The 14147-nt window shown below is 42.7% G+C and overlaps 1 protein-coding gene across 2 annotated transcripts; it reads right to left on the bottom strand.

The window, feature by feature from the left end:
* Positions 1-465: 465 nt before the first annotated feature.
* On the bottom strand, positions 466-11956 carry LOC131396067 (chemokine-like factor). 2 transcript variants are annotated; one of them, XM_058527960.1, is made up of 4 exons: positions 11765-11956; positions 6468-6626; positions 3023-3118; positions 466-645 (listed from the first exon to the last, which is right to left on the bottom strand). In XM_058527960.1, the coding sequence occupies exons 1-4, from the start codon at positions 11846-11848 to the stop codon at positions 529-531; spliced, it is 456 nt and encodes a 151-aa protein (XP_058383943.1). In that variant the 5' UTR covers positions 11849-11956; the 3' UTR covers positions 466-528. The 2 variants fall into 2 exon arrangements, with proteins under 2 accessions (XP_058383943.1, XP_058383944.1); XM_058527961.1 differs by lacking the exon at positions 6468-6626 and having other exon boundaries at positions 11765-11950.
* Positions 11957-14147: the final 2191 nt, after the last annotated feature.

Genomic DNA, 14147 nt, shown 5'->3' with positions numbered 1-14147 from the left:
GGTCGCCCCGGGGCCTGGCTGTGTCAGGATGGCCCTGTGGCTCTGAGCGTGCAAAGCGGCCGGCTCTCCCCTAGCACAGCGTCGCGCTCCAACGGCTGCCGGTCGCCTGTCCCTCGCGCACACCTGGCTCTCCCTGCCCGAGGACAAACCAAACCCTCCAGCCACCCCTGTCGCCACCTGGATCGCAGCGCCACTGCCTAGCCTGGTTACTCAATGTCCCCACAACCCTACCACCTCCGCACTGCCAGCCAGCCAGGAAGGGGGCTCCGGAGACCATTCACGGCGGTCCTGGCCCATTCTTCTCTGCCACCCAGGCCCAGGAGTGGGGAAAACCGATCCGACCCGATCCAATCCAAGGGCTCCCTTGGAAGTTACAGTAAGGGTAAGTGCTGGGCGCAGAGTTCCTAAATCTCTGCCTCCAGCTCCCATATCGAGATTAAAATGAGAACAACCGTAGAAAATATGTGGAAGAATAAAGAGATGTTTAATACTTAACATCAACTAAAAAGGAATATAAAATTACAAAATTTATATTTTGTCATGAATAGCACTTTTCTGATAAGGACCGCTTGGATTAAACAGAAGCTTCCGGTAAATAAGGGCCCCGTCGGCCATACAGCACACTGCTGCCAAGAGTCCAAACACCTGGAAGCAAAGACACAGAGTCACTGCTGTGGCGGTTGTCTGGACTTCTGTTATTCACACGGGTTTTAAGTGGTCTGCCCACCGCTTTCTCTCCTGCTAGAGTACTGGGATTGCTCTCTATGCTGCCACCTAGTACTAAAATGGGAAGAGGCCTCAAAGATCATTTTATTCTCATTCCCAAGTTTTCCCAGTACCTACCTAGAGAAAGGGAAAAGACAACTTAAGTGAGCAGAAATAATACTGAAGTGGTGTGGGCTCTGAAATAAATACTTCTCTGGGTCTCTTGACCTGCTCCTGGATGTATTGTTTAAAGCCCTACTGATGATATTTAGTTATCAATCAACATTTCTATCCCCAACGTTCAACAGTTTGACTTTCCTATTGCAAATTCTACTGGAGAAAGGGTCATAGCTAACACCAGCCAAAGACTAAACCGTGGAGATAGTGGCTGTGATAAAAGCTTTGGAGAACCGGAGTGATAAAATGATCCAAAGTGAACTCTCAAAGGCTGAGCTACATCCACTTAAGGGATGGAATTCTAAATAGGCCTTAGGAAAATAAAACTGAGGGAAAGGGAATAAAGTAGAACATGATCTCTAGGTAGTCTGATGACTATTTGAGAGCTGGTGCCTGGGCTGGAGAAGGGGGATGTCATTCCTTGCATGCTATTTGGTCAGCTCCATCCAACGGCCAGGAAGTTTGGCTTTCTGGCTCCAGACACCGCTCCTCTTCCACCCTGAATCTCAGGTGCAGCTGACCACACTGAAGACCTCCTACCTATCCTGTCAGGACTCGGGAACTCTGCATATTGCTGGTTCCTCCACCTGGAACCATCCTCATTTTCTCCCCTTTATTCCCAGCAAACTGAGATTCCACTGCCAGAGAGAGGTAGTTGCTTCCTCTTTTCTGTGCTTGCAGCACTCTCTCAACAGCTTATATACAGCTGTTTGTACTTCTGTCTCCTGTATTAGGCTCTAAGTAACTTGAAGATAGGGCTCATGTTCTAGTCCGGTGCTGTCCAAAAGAAATATAATGTGAGTTACCAATGTAAGCCACATAATTAATTTAAAATTTTCTAATAGCCACATTAAAAAGTAAAGAAAAAACAAGTGAAATTGATTTTAATATTTTTTATTTAGCCTGATATATCCAATATTATCATTTTAACATGTCATCAATGTAATAAAGTTACTAATTAATGAAATATTCTTTTTTTTGTAGTAAGTCTTTGAAATCCAGCATATATTTTACACGTACAGCTCATCTCAGTTCAGACCAGCCACATTTCCAGTACTCAGTAGCCACATGTAGTTGGTGGCTACTGCACTGGACAGCACAGCTCTATACTTTGTCAGCACCTACCAAAGTGCACTTAAAGAATGAATCAATGAATGAAGAGTAAATAAGTGAATGCAAGTAAATCCTATGCCTGGTCCCTCTTTCTCCATTGTAGAGGGATAACATTATCTTTAAAGACAACTGGGGAAATTGCTGTTACAGTGCTATCTCATTTCTAGAAAAATTCCCATCCCTCATGAAGTTGCTTAGGGCCTAATAAGGGAGACAAAAAACCATGGGTTCTGATATACATGGTTGTCCGATAGTGATTGTTCTCCTACGTGGCCCATACTACGAAAAGACAGGAAGTAGGAGGGAGATTTATTTAAGAAGAACCTTCTAATTCTCTAGATCAGAACCTAGAAAAGCCATATGATTTTGAACCTCCTATAAGAAATCTCAGAAGACTATCAGATGGAACTATAACTAAATTACTTGACTTTTTTATTTTGGCTTGCCTTCCAGGACAAAGTCTGAGTAAATTGATTTGCCTCTCTTCAAGCAGTGTTCAAAATAATCCTTTAGTTACGAGGCTTCCTACCACCATTCCCTTATCATGAGACATCTTCTATTATATTCCAACTGAAGAAGGATCTGGGCAAGAAATAACTGAGCTCAGAACAGTCTGTCTAACCTTAGCAAGTGCTATGTGTCCTTTTCTTTAAAAGGGAGAGCTATTCAACTCATCAATGGGTTTTTTTGCTTGACATCAGGTTTCTCAGAGCTAAGTGTTGTTAACTGATTCCAGCAGCTTTTCTCAGTCTAGGTTTTCTCAGTCTGGTCTAGCCCTACATACCTATGAGAAATATGTAGGAACCTTCTTATTTGGTTAACTTCAATTTTAGTGTGAAATCATATTCCTTCACATTAATCAGGGCATGTATTCACACAAAAAAGTATTAACCCACCAGGTACTGTATACTGGCCTAGGAGCCCCGAGGATGAATACAGTAGAGTTTTCTGTTCTTGTATCTATTTTTCAGGTAAATTCAAACTCTGATCAAACCTAAAGGAAGGAATCGGAAAGACCTCCACTTACCCCTCCAAGGACTGTAAATGTTGTGGTTTCTGGCATCATTGCCAACACAGATATGATTATCAGGAATACTGCTGTTACTAGTGAGTTGATAATATCCTGAAAACACAGAACAGAAAGGTCAGCTTTACATGAAGATCACCAAAAAAATGAACCAGCTCCCTAAAGATTTTGAAAGTTCCATTTTATTAAACAAATTTACTTAGTGTTTATCTTTTAGGAAATCAAACTGCTATAGTATAATGACACCTATATTGTATTTGGTCTACAATGATGCCCAGTGGTTCTCTTAACCCATGATACATCAATGATTTAACTACTTTACAGGCTTCTTTCTTTCTTTTTTTTGTGAGGAAGATCAGCCCTGACCTAACATCCATGCTAATCCTCCTCTTTTTGCTGAGGAAGACCGGCTCTGAGCTACCATCTATTGCCAATCCTCCTCCTTTTTCTCCCCAAAGCCCCAGTAGATAGTTGTATGTCATAGCTGCACATCCTTGTAGTTGCTGTATGTGGGACGCGGCCTCAGCATGGCCGGAGAAGCAGTGCGTCAGTGTGCACCCGGGATCTGAACCCGGGCCGCCAGTAGCGGAGCGCGCGCACTTAACTGCTAAGCCACGGGGCCGGCCCTACAGGCTTCTTTCTTACTTAAATATAGTTGGAAGGAGAACTCATCTGGTGAGGAGTGGATGACATATTATGCAGAACGTTTACGGTAGAATGGTACTCGGGAAAGTGAGAACGCTCAATTTTAACAATATAAGTGTGAAGTAGTCTACACTGTAAATCCAACAACTTTATGTTACTAAAATACAATTAATAAGACTTAAAGCAGTGCACTCTTAAGAGGAAGTGCCAATTTTCAGGAAAAAAACTCCCATACATCTGTATGCAACGGCTAGCCAGTTATGCTATTATTTCTGATGATGTATCTCGTTCATTTAAAAATTTCTTGAAGTGTTTTCATTCTGAACTACGGCTTTAAAAGGTACAACTTAAACCCAGTATTTCTCAAAGTGAACTCATTACACACCACTCTCCCTGGCCCTTCCCTAAACCTATTCTTCCTCCTATACTTCCTATCTCATTATCCTCTCAAGATAGTTATTGAAATGGCAGGTATCCTTGATTTTCCTTAGTTACCCACTCCTATCAATCCTGCCTCATGATCCTCCCCTTTCTCTCCAGCTACTGTTATAACCTGAGGTCAGGCCTTTACCATTTTCATGCCTGGATTATGGTAACAGACTTTTAAGTGGTCTCTGAGACCTACCTCTAGTTTTGTTCCTCTTCAAGCCATTATTGATACTGCCACAGGGATCTCCTAAAATGTAAGCTGATCATGTCATCCTCTTACTTAAAAACCTCCAAAAGCTTCCAGTGGCCTTTAGGTTAAAACCAGGGCATACAAAGCCTTGCATGCTCTGACCTCCTACTGCCTCTCAAGCCTCCACTCTTGCTCCCTCTCTTCTTCACAACTCAGTATCCCAGCCATTCAGAATTAGCTGCAGGGCTTGAGGGTCATGCTCTTTTCCCCCCTAGACTCTCACATACACTGCTCCCTGTACCAGGAAGCCCTCTCATCCCCATATCAGTCTGCTAGCTACTTTTCATCGTTCAGCCCTTGGCTCAGGCATAGTTTTCTTCAGGAAAGCCTGTTATGATTTGGTCCTCTTCCCTGGCTGGGTGCCTCCACACTATCCTGCATAGACATCTGTCACAGCATCTATTATACTGAATTGCTCATCTATCTTGCTTCTTGGCTACAGTGAAAGTTTCTCAGGTACAAGATTGGTTTTTTATCTTATCAAAGAACCCATTACAGAATCTGGGATTAGCAGATACGTAACTTTTGTTGAATAAATGATTTCATTAGATCGAGAGCAGAGAGGAATCTGGGTTTCATAATGGAATAATAACTTAGTTGACCATATAGTACCATTTCGAAAAGATTACAATATCAGCAAAGTTTGATCCTTAGAAATTTGGAGACTACTTTCAGTGGCTACACATAGGCCACTTTCCCTCTGAGTGTATTCTGTTAAACTTAGGGCTCCAAGTTTACTAGTGGGACATGTAAGAAGCTCTAGAGAATTATTACAGTTTGGAGAAACAGAAATGCTAAAATGTGTTGGTTTTATTAACCCTGAAAAGCAGAGTGTGAAGAGCAACTATACAACTTTTTGAGTACAAGATTAAGAGGATGTGGACCATATTCATCATCTCCTTGAAGAAATCCTTGGAATAATTTCGCTTACCCCTTTCAGCTGCTAAATGATATTATGTATTCTTGAGGACCAACTGAGGAAGGCTTTGTAATCTTTTTTCCTAGAGCTCCCTCCAGTCAGGTCCAGCTCTAAAGTGTAGATCAAGTAGGAGTTTGGAGAGGTGCTATGAAAATCCCAGCATTTCCCAGCTTTCCACTTTTGGGACTTTCTCAGCTTGTGATTAGCCTAAAATGCTCATCACTGGCCTTCAAAGGCGATTCCAGAAGCTACCATTTTAAGGCATGCTTATGGCTGAGAATAGCTCGAAAGTCCTCTCTCCTTAATAGGGGATATCAGCTTGGATATTAGCACTATGAAGTCCAAGACGATGAGACAAGTGCAGTATAGGAAGACAAATGCAGCTACCAGTCCAGCCAGAGGGGAAAGGCCAGCAGGGAGTCTTAGGAGGGAGACCAAGGAGATAGGATGCTAAGGATAAGACTTGAACGAGGAGAAAGAGGTGAAGTCACTCAGTTTTTCCTAGAACCAGCTTACACTCTAGGCTGAAGGGCCATGTACACCTTAACTAACATCTTCAACTTGCCTATTTTGACAGTTTCCAGAACCATTTGGGCACTCCACTGGGCAGTTATTCCTAATGCTATGAGTATGGCAGCTAATGTCCATATGCTATGAAATAAGGTTCTACAAGATGAGATAAAAATTATTTAGCATTAATGATTACAGACATGTTTAAGTAAGATAAAATTCTGCTTTATTCAGCCTCCCAAATTATTTTGATTTTCCATTTAATGATCAGGGATGTGCAAGATGTAGATACTTGTGTATCCGTATACATCCCCCAAGTTTGAGGCCATAACAACATGCATTCAAAAGGGAAGTAAATATTAAGAATGCTCTATAATTTTATTAACCATGATCTTAAATTTAAATTTCTTTAGAAGATCTACACTTAAGTGAATTCTCCTAACAGAAGGGTCAGCCACATCTACTGATAGATGGAGCTCAGAGGAGAATTTATGCTCTGTGGCTGCCCTGGTTCCCTGAGAATCTCCCCCAGGAACAATACAGAGTGCATTAGCAGGAGGTGGAGTCTCTCCTTCCTAAGCCTATCACAGATTCCTTAAAGGCTTAAGAAAACTTAAAGAACAGAATTTATTAAAATGTCTCACTATGGCAGGAAAAAGTAGTTAATTTTAATGATGAAACTGAACACTTACAAGCAAAGGCCAAAATAAACAGTCAATTAATCGATCAAGTCTGAGCATATATAAAATTATGAAAAAGAAAATAATGGTGACTTCAAATCCAGTGATAACAATGTACGGTTCAGGGGCTTGTGCGATGATAAAAAAGGTCATAGATGTCACAGTTAGTGCCTATAAAAAAAAACATGATTTAGTCAATGATTATTGAATACAAGTTTAAGCTGTAAAAATGATCATTTCTAAAAGAACTAAATAAATGGGTTTCTGCCATATACACACACATCTAAAAGAGGCATGACTAAAATGTATGGATGTTGACTTCTCTTTGTGTTTTAGAGAACTAGGTGTCCCTGTTTTAAATCTAATTAATCACTCCACTTGTATATCTAATACCATCCCTTCCCACATTTGTTCCCTTGATCTTTTTCCATTAAATATCTTTTCCCTCTTGTACCTTCAATCTCCTCCTCCACTAGCTCCTTTCCTCATCATCCCATAAACATATCTAAGTTGTCTTCTCTTTATTTTTTCCCCCAAAGCCCCAGTAGATAGTTGTATGTCATAGATGTACATCCTTCTAGTTGTTGTACGTGGGACGCGGCCTCAGCATGGCCAGAGAAGCGGTGCGTCGGTGCGCGCCCAAATCCGAATCCGGGCCGCCAGCAGTGGAGCGCGCACACTTAACCGCCAAGCCACGGGGCCGGCTCTAAGTTGTCTTCTCTTAAAACACACACACACACACACACATACCTTCCTTTCATCTTGTTCCCCACAGAAAGTCCCATTTTCTACTTCTCCCTGAAATGCTTCTCAAAAAACTTTGTATACTGGCTGTGATAATTCCCTATCATCTACTCACCACTCCTTAACTCTTTAACATCTGGAATCTACTGTCAAATTTAAACTTAAAATGTTGCCATGAAAAATACTGGGGAGGAAAGTTTCGAACAAATTGTCAGAGAAAAACAATTCTCTGAAGAACTCTATGGGGAAAAAAGGGGGGAGAAAACCCCCTAACAATTCTGATGCTTCACTTTTTACACACTTCCTCTTACCTAAATACAAAGCGATCAGAATTGACAAATATTTTAAGTGGAAAAAAACCCTGAAGATAATTAATCAATTTCCTCATTTCCAACTAAGATATAGAACATAGAAATGTTAAGTGACTTAAAGGAAGAAATAAGCTGGTAGTTCCTAGGGTCTTTCGATGTCATGATGTTCTTAGGAGATATAGCTCTATCCAAAGTCTGTGTTCTTGGAAAATGGTTTTGTCAAGAGTCTTCCCTGGCTAAACTTTTATGATCAGTCTGTCAGCTGGTAGCATCTACATACTCTTTTTAACCTTAAATCTATACAGGCTACCTATTCATAATTCTTTCAATTACTTTATTAGTGTAAAAATAGCCTACCTTTAAACTTATAACTTGGTCAGTTTGATTACATAGTAAATATAACTAGTTACTAAATAACTCATTCTTTATAATTAACTCATTCTTTATAATTAATATAATTACTATTTGCAACATGTCATCTCAAACCACTTCATTTACTCTACTCAAGAACCAAGGTCTTGAGTTCATGGATTATGAAATCAAAGGTCACTTTTTCAGTCCCCATCCTCTGTAACCTTTCTGCACCATGGAATTTAGCATTGGTGATTAATCCATTTTCTTAAAAGTTCCCATGATTTTGGTCACGCTAGGTTCTCCCTCAATCCATATGTACAGCTCTTATATCTTTCTTAACTTCTGGCCTTTGTTTCCGGTTCTCTTTTAAATATCCCACTAATATCTCATTTCTTCACTACTCTATAGAAACTGCTTTTGCTAAGATCGTCAATGATTTCAGAATGACTAAATTTAATGAACAATTTTCAAAACTTATCCTACTGGAACCCCATGACTCATTTGCCATTGGCTATCCTTTTTCTACTTTTCTACTCCTTTGGCTCCCATGTCACCCTTCTTTGTTCTTATACCTCTGCAACAGTTCTCTCTTGGTGGGCTTCTCTCCTTTTACCCATCCCTTTAAAATGCTGGCATTCCTTTAGATTCTGTTCACAACCCACTCAATGAATCTGGGTCTCTATCCCAGGTCTGTCCTCAACATCTCACACATAAATAACCATTTAGAATCTCTATCTGAATAACTTACAGGACTCTCAAATTCACCGTGTCCAAAACTGAACTCATCTTGCCCCTTCCTCCAGTATTCGCTATCTTAATTGGTGATACCACCACCTACCTTATCACCTGCCTTAGAAACCTAAGATCACTGCTCCTACTCACTCCACAACTGATCAATCATCAGGTCTTGCTAACTTAATGCCTAAACACTTTGGGAATCCACTCCCTCCTCTTTATCCCTACCACTACTGCCCTTCAGTATCCTTTCCCTAAACCACCACGACAAAGATACTACAGTAAAATTTCTAAAATAAAAATTTGTTTATGCATTTCTCCACCTATTTAAAACCCTTCGATGTCTCCCCATGGTCTTTAGAATAGAGCCTACCTCTCACCATGGTACTCAAAGTCTTCCATGATTCAGCTCCTGTCTACTTCTCTAGCAAAGAGTTGCTTGACAATTATATCCACAGGATAATTCCAATGTTTGAGTCTCAGTCCTCAGCTTACTTGAGCTATCATCAGTATTTGACACAGTTGATCATTCCCTCAAGAGTTTCTTCACTTGGCTTCTAGGACACCATACTGTTGGTTTCTCCCACCCTTCTAATTGCTCCCTCTCATTCTTCTTTGCTAGTTCTTCCTCCTCTTGCCAACCTTTTAATGTTGAAGTGTTCAAGGGCTCAATCCATGGTACTCTGCTCTATCTAAACTCATCTCTTGATGATGTCATCAGTCTCGTGACTTTAAATACCTCTATTTCTGAAGTGCCAATCTCCCTTACAAAATCAAGTCTTCTATATTCCAAATGCCTATTCAGTATTGCTACTTGGATGTTTAATAGACATCTCTAATCTAACAATGAAATCCAAAATTGAACTTAACGATCCTTGGCCTACATTTGCTTCACTCACAGGCTTTCAGTGGATGGTAACTCCATCCTTCCAGTTGCTTAGGCCAAAAACTTTGGAGTTATTTTGAGCTCCTTTCTTTTTCTCACACAACATCTGGTTCCTCAGCAAATCTTGTTGGGGCTACTTTCAAAATATATCTCAAATGCGATCATTTCTTGTAACCTATTCTGCTAACACCCTGGTCCAAGTCACTATCATCTCTTGCCCACATTACTGCAATAGCTCTAATTGGTCTCCTTGGTTCTACCCTTGTCCCTGCAGCAATCTCTTCCTGTCCCCCCCACCAATCTATTGTCAACATAGCAGCTGGTGTATTTTTTTTTTAATGTTAGTCAGATCATATACAACTTTACTCAAAACCTTCCTCATCTCCCACTGTGTCCCCCGTCACTCCTCTCCAGCTATGCTGGTTTCCTTGCTCTTTCTTGAACCCTTCAGGTACATTCCTTACACAGGGCCATTGTACTGGATTTCCCTTTGCCTTAAACACTTCCTTCAGGTATTCTCATAGCTAACTCCCTCACCTCTCTCAACTCTGCTCAGGTGTCATCTCAACAAGGCCTAATCTGACCACTCTATTACTGAAACATGCAACCCTCTTCTCCAACCCTCCCCTTATACTCCCTTACCTGGCTTTACATTTCTTTGTTCCATAGCACTTACCACCTTCTAAAATACTACATCATTTCTTTATTTATTGTGTTTATTGTTTGTCTCCCCTACCCTCTCACCCCAATATGGAAACTTCAGAGGCAGGGATCTTTGTTTTGTTCATTGATATCTCCCAAGAGGCTGGGACAGTGCCTGGTACATGGAAGACTGTCAATAAATATTTGTTGAATGAAAAAAATAAGGTAACACTCAACCTTTTATAGTTTGCTGCATAAATCATGCTGTTATTTTGCCTCCATGCCTTTGCTTAGGTGGCTGTCCCTTAGACTCCAATGTAGGTTCCTCTAGGAAGTTTCCTGACACCTTTCTTTATCTCATCCTCAGTTGGATGTCTCACTCTGTGCCCTATCTCCATCTTATCACATATTAAAGCTATCTGCTCATGTGTCTGTCTCTCTGACTAAACTGAAGAACTCCTGTGAGTCTGGGACTTTTGTCTTGGTTGTCTTTGTTGTTCCAGGTCCTAACTCAGATCCTGAAATACATTAAATACTCAGAATGTTTGTTGAGAAACTAATATGTCAAAAACTAAAACTTTCTTGCAAAATCCTATTCCTCCTCCAGTGTTCCAGAGCTTTCATTACCTGGCATAAAACCCCAGACTCTCAGGTCACTTCTTCCCTGGTTATTTACTCCCCACCCAATGTAATCTCTCTGTCCTTTGAACTCCAGAGTAGTTTTCTAAACCTCTCCTATGCATTCTGACTTGTATTCTGTTGTATTTATTTCTCAGAATCACAGACTTTTGGTGTGGGAAGGACTTTGTATGCAATTTGAAGTCTGAATCTCCTTTACAACATCCTCCCTAAGTGCTCATCTACGCTTGTTACCTTTGCAGTCTGGGAATGTACTGCCTTTCCAAGTGGCCATTGAATTTTTGGAACTTTCCCAATAGAAAACTTTCCCTCATATTAAGCAGAACTGTTTCCCTGTAACTTAACTATTTCCACTCTCTCTCCTATAGGTCATCTATTTAAAACTAAAAATTATTTTTTCCTTCCTCTTTTCGCTTTTTGAATTCCTTCAACATATTCTCCTATGATAGTGGAAACACTTCTCTAACTAGCCAGGTCACTTTCCTCCAAATGCGGATTCATTCTCTCCACACCTCTGTTGAGAACTGACTGCAATGCTCCTGGTATGTCTGACGCCCCACAAACGGGCAGTTCCATCGTCCCTGCTCTGGACTGTATCAGCCTTGAGCTCAATCACATCAAACTTCTGACTTAGAGTAAGTAAACACAGCATCCACGGAAACCCCTTAGTCTTTTTCATCTTGTTGGCTTCTGAGTGGTACAACTGCGGCTGCCTCACCTGGTGAGCTGGGCACCTGGTTTGTGGGTTGTGGCGTAGGCCGTTCATATAGATATGACAGACAGATTTTGCTTTATGAGTGTGTCCGTAAACCCCCTGAAGGGGAGGGCAGTGCCTTATTTCTCTCCTGCTACCCCCAGGGTGCACAGCGGAATGCCCTGCCTCTAATAAAAACGAGGTGGAAAGAGCAGAAAGGGCAGCCCGCTTCATGCTTCACAGCCATATCTCACTGCCCCCGAGCGCGCTGGAGCACCGGCCCCACCCGCGGCCCGGCCCTCACCAGCCGCAGCATCTTCACGTGGCCTTTCACGCTGAAGCAGAAGGGGCGATGCTTCGGCTTCGGCTTCAGCTTCAGGGTCTGCATCGCGCCCGCACACCCAGCAGCACCCACTTCTCCTTCAGTCCCTCTCCCCAGCGCCCCGCTCCGCCAGGCCTCGCGCGGCAACTGCAACCGCCGCCCCCGCCGCGCGCGGTCCTTCTAAGCCTCCCGCCGTCGCGCGCGCATGCGCACGTCACCGCGGCCCGCACTCATGCGCATGCGCCACACCAGAGCCGCCGGCTGGCTGCTCTCGCTAGGTAGCTGTCGTTGTTAGCCTGTTGCATTTCTACCCACCTGGAGGGGGCCTCGCAAGCCAGTCTCCTGTTAACACCGCCCCGCCCTTCCGGGCACCAATGATATTGGCTCTCCAGCTCTGTACCTTTGTTAAAAGCCTCCCGGAGGCTCGGGGGGAGAGGCGAAAAAGGAGTGGCTGCCCTGCCAGCCCCGACCATGAGCATCTCAAATGCCACCTCCTTAGAGAGTATTTTCCTTGGTCACTCCGTCTAGAGTAGCCACCATCACTCTCTTCTCATAATATTTATCACTACTGAGATATTTATATCTTAAGAATTTAAATCGCACAAAAGAAGGGGCCTGCCTGTCTGCTTCTCTCCCTGCAGGGTCCCCAGGGTCTGGCACATAATAGATGTAGAATATATGTAGTCTGAACTAGTGGCCTGGGCCTCATCTCCTATCCCTGCTCCCAGGGGATCACAGTCTGGGTTTGTGAGCCTGTTTGTTCTGCATATTTTTATTTTTGCCTCGCACTGGTGCTTATTCTTCATAGAACAGCCTGTGGCGATTCGGATACTCAATTCAGTTCGTGTTTTCCACAAATGCTCCTATGAAGCCATAGCTCCACCATCTTGGAGCCTTTCTTTTTAAGGATGTGAAGTAGGTGTGGCTCCTTTTATGTGATTTAAATTCTGTCTTGGTTAAATTGGCCATCACCCCAGTCCATTCAGACTTCTTTAGATCCTGCCCATCTCAGCTTCAGTCCATTTCATTCAGTCAAATCTGATCAGCAGGTGCCTCCAACAGCCTCATCCCAAGTCACTCAAAAAAAAAGGTTGAACTTAATCCTGAAGTTTGTTTATGCAGGGCACACTTGCCCTGTGCTAGGTCTGTGGTAGATATTATAGGAAGCACAAGATGGGGTTTTGGCTTTCCAGTATCAGATCTAGAAGCTGAGTGAACCCTCTGGAAAACAACTTCCTTCTTCTCTCTGCCCAAGAGGTGACTGCTAGCATCTTGCACTCCTGAGAGAGGTGTGGCATGCACATACACAGTCACTGCTCCTTACTGCAACAGCTTAGGTTCCAGGGCCTGGGCCTGTTGAATTATATCCCACCTACCTAACAGCTGGGCTGAATTTTTGCTACCTGACTATGGATGGGATTTACAGGCTTCCTACCCAGCCTCTTGTTGTCTGTTCAGTTGGAATACTGGTTGTACCTTCATTAAAACATAAACTGAGGGGCCAGCCTGGTGGCGTAGCGGTTAAGCACACGCCCTCCGCTGCAGTGGCCCCGGGGTTGGGATCCCGGGCATGCACCTACGCACCACTTGTCAAGCCATGCTGTGGTGGTCTCCCATATAAAGTGGAGGAAGATAGGCACGGATGTTAGCCCAGGGCCAGTCTTCCTCAGCAAAAAGAGGAGGATTGGCGACAGATGTTAGCTCAGGGCTGATCTTCCTCACAAAAAAAATAAACTGAGGCATATTAAAAATTTTGTCTTAAAAAATTTTAATAGCACAAATCAATTCGAATTGGGCAGCATCCAGTCTAGCAAATAGAAAGGAGCTCTGAGGAGGTGTACAAAATGAAAGATGTAAAGGCAGGAGGGAGCAGGAACAAGGAAGTTACACTAGGCAAAAAAGCTGGTTGGTTATTGCAAGGTTACTTTCTTTAGGGGATGGCAGGGGTCTTTCAGCAGATTACCTAAATAGTGCTGATCAGGCCATTCCGATTGACTCTTTTAAGATTCTATTTCTGGGAAAGCTGAAACTATAAGTTTAGTCTTGGTTTGGTGAGGTGGGGTTTAGCATAAGTGACTCCATTTTGGGCCTGTGTTTTTTAACCCCTTCCTGAGGGATCTAATACATTTACAGTCCAAACCCTAGAAATGTCAAAGTTCAGAGGAAAGAGCTAAGCTATGAAGCAAGATAGATGGGGTTGAATTCCAGCTCTACCCCTTAATGAATGCTGCTGCTTCTTTTAACCAGTTACCTACGTTTCTGAGGATCAGCTCAGTTCTGAGAATGGGAGTGACAATATCCACTTTCAGGGCTGTTGGGAAGAATAAATGACACTGTGAGTGTGGGCCAGGTGCCTGGATAGAAC

This window comes from Diceros bicornis, chromosome 32 (genome assembly GCF_020826845.1).
Source record: "Diceros bicornis minor isolate mBicDic1 chromosome 32, mDicBic1.mat.cur, whole genome shotgun sequence".
In the NCBI taxonomy this organism is placed as follows: domain Eukaryota; kingdom Metazoa; phylum Chordata; class Mammalia; order Perissodactyla; family Rhinocerotidae; genus Diceros; species Diceros bicornis.
Note: the sequence above shows the minus strand (reverse complement) of the source record. Positions and strands in the feature narration are given on the sequence as shown.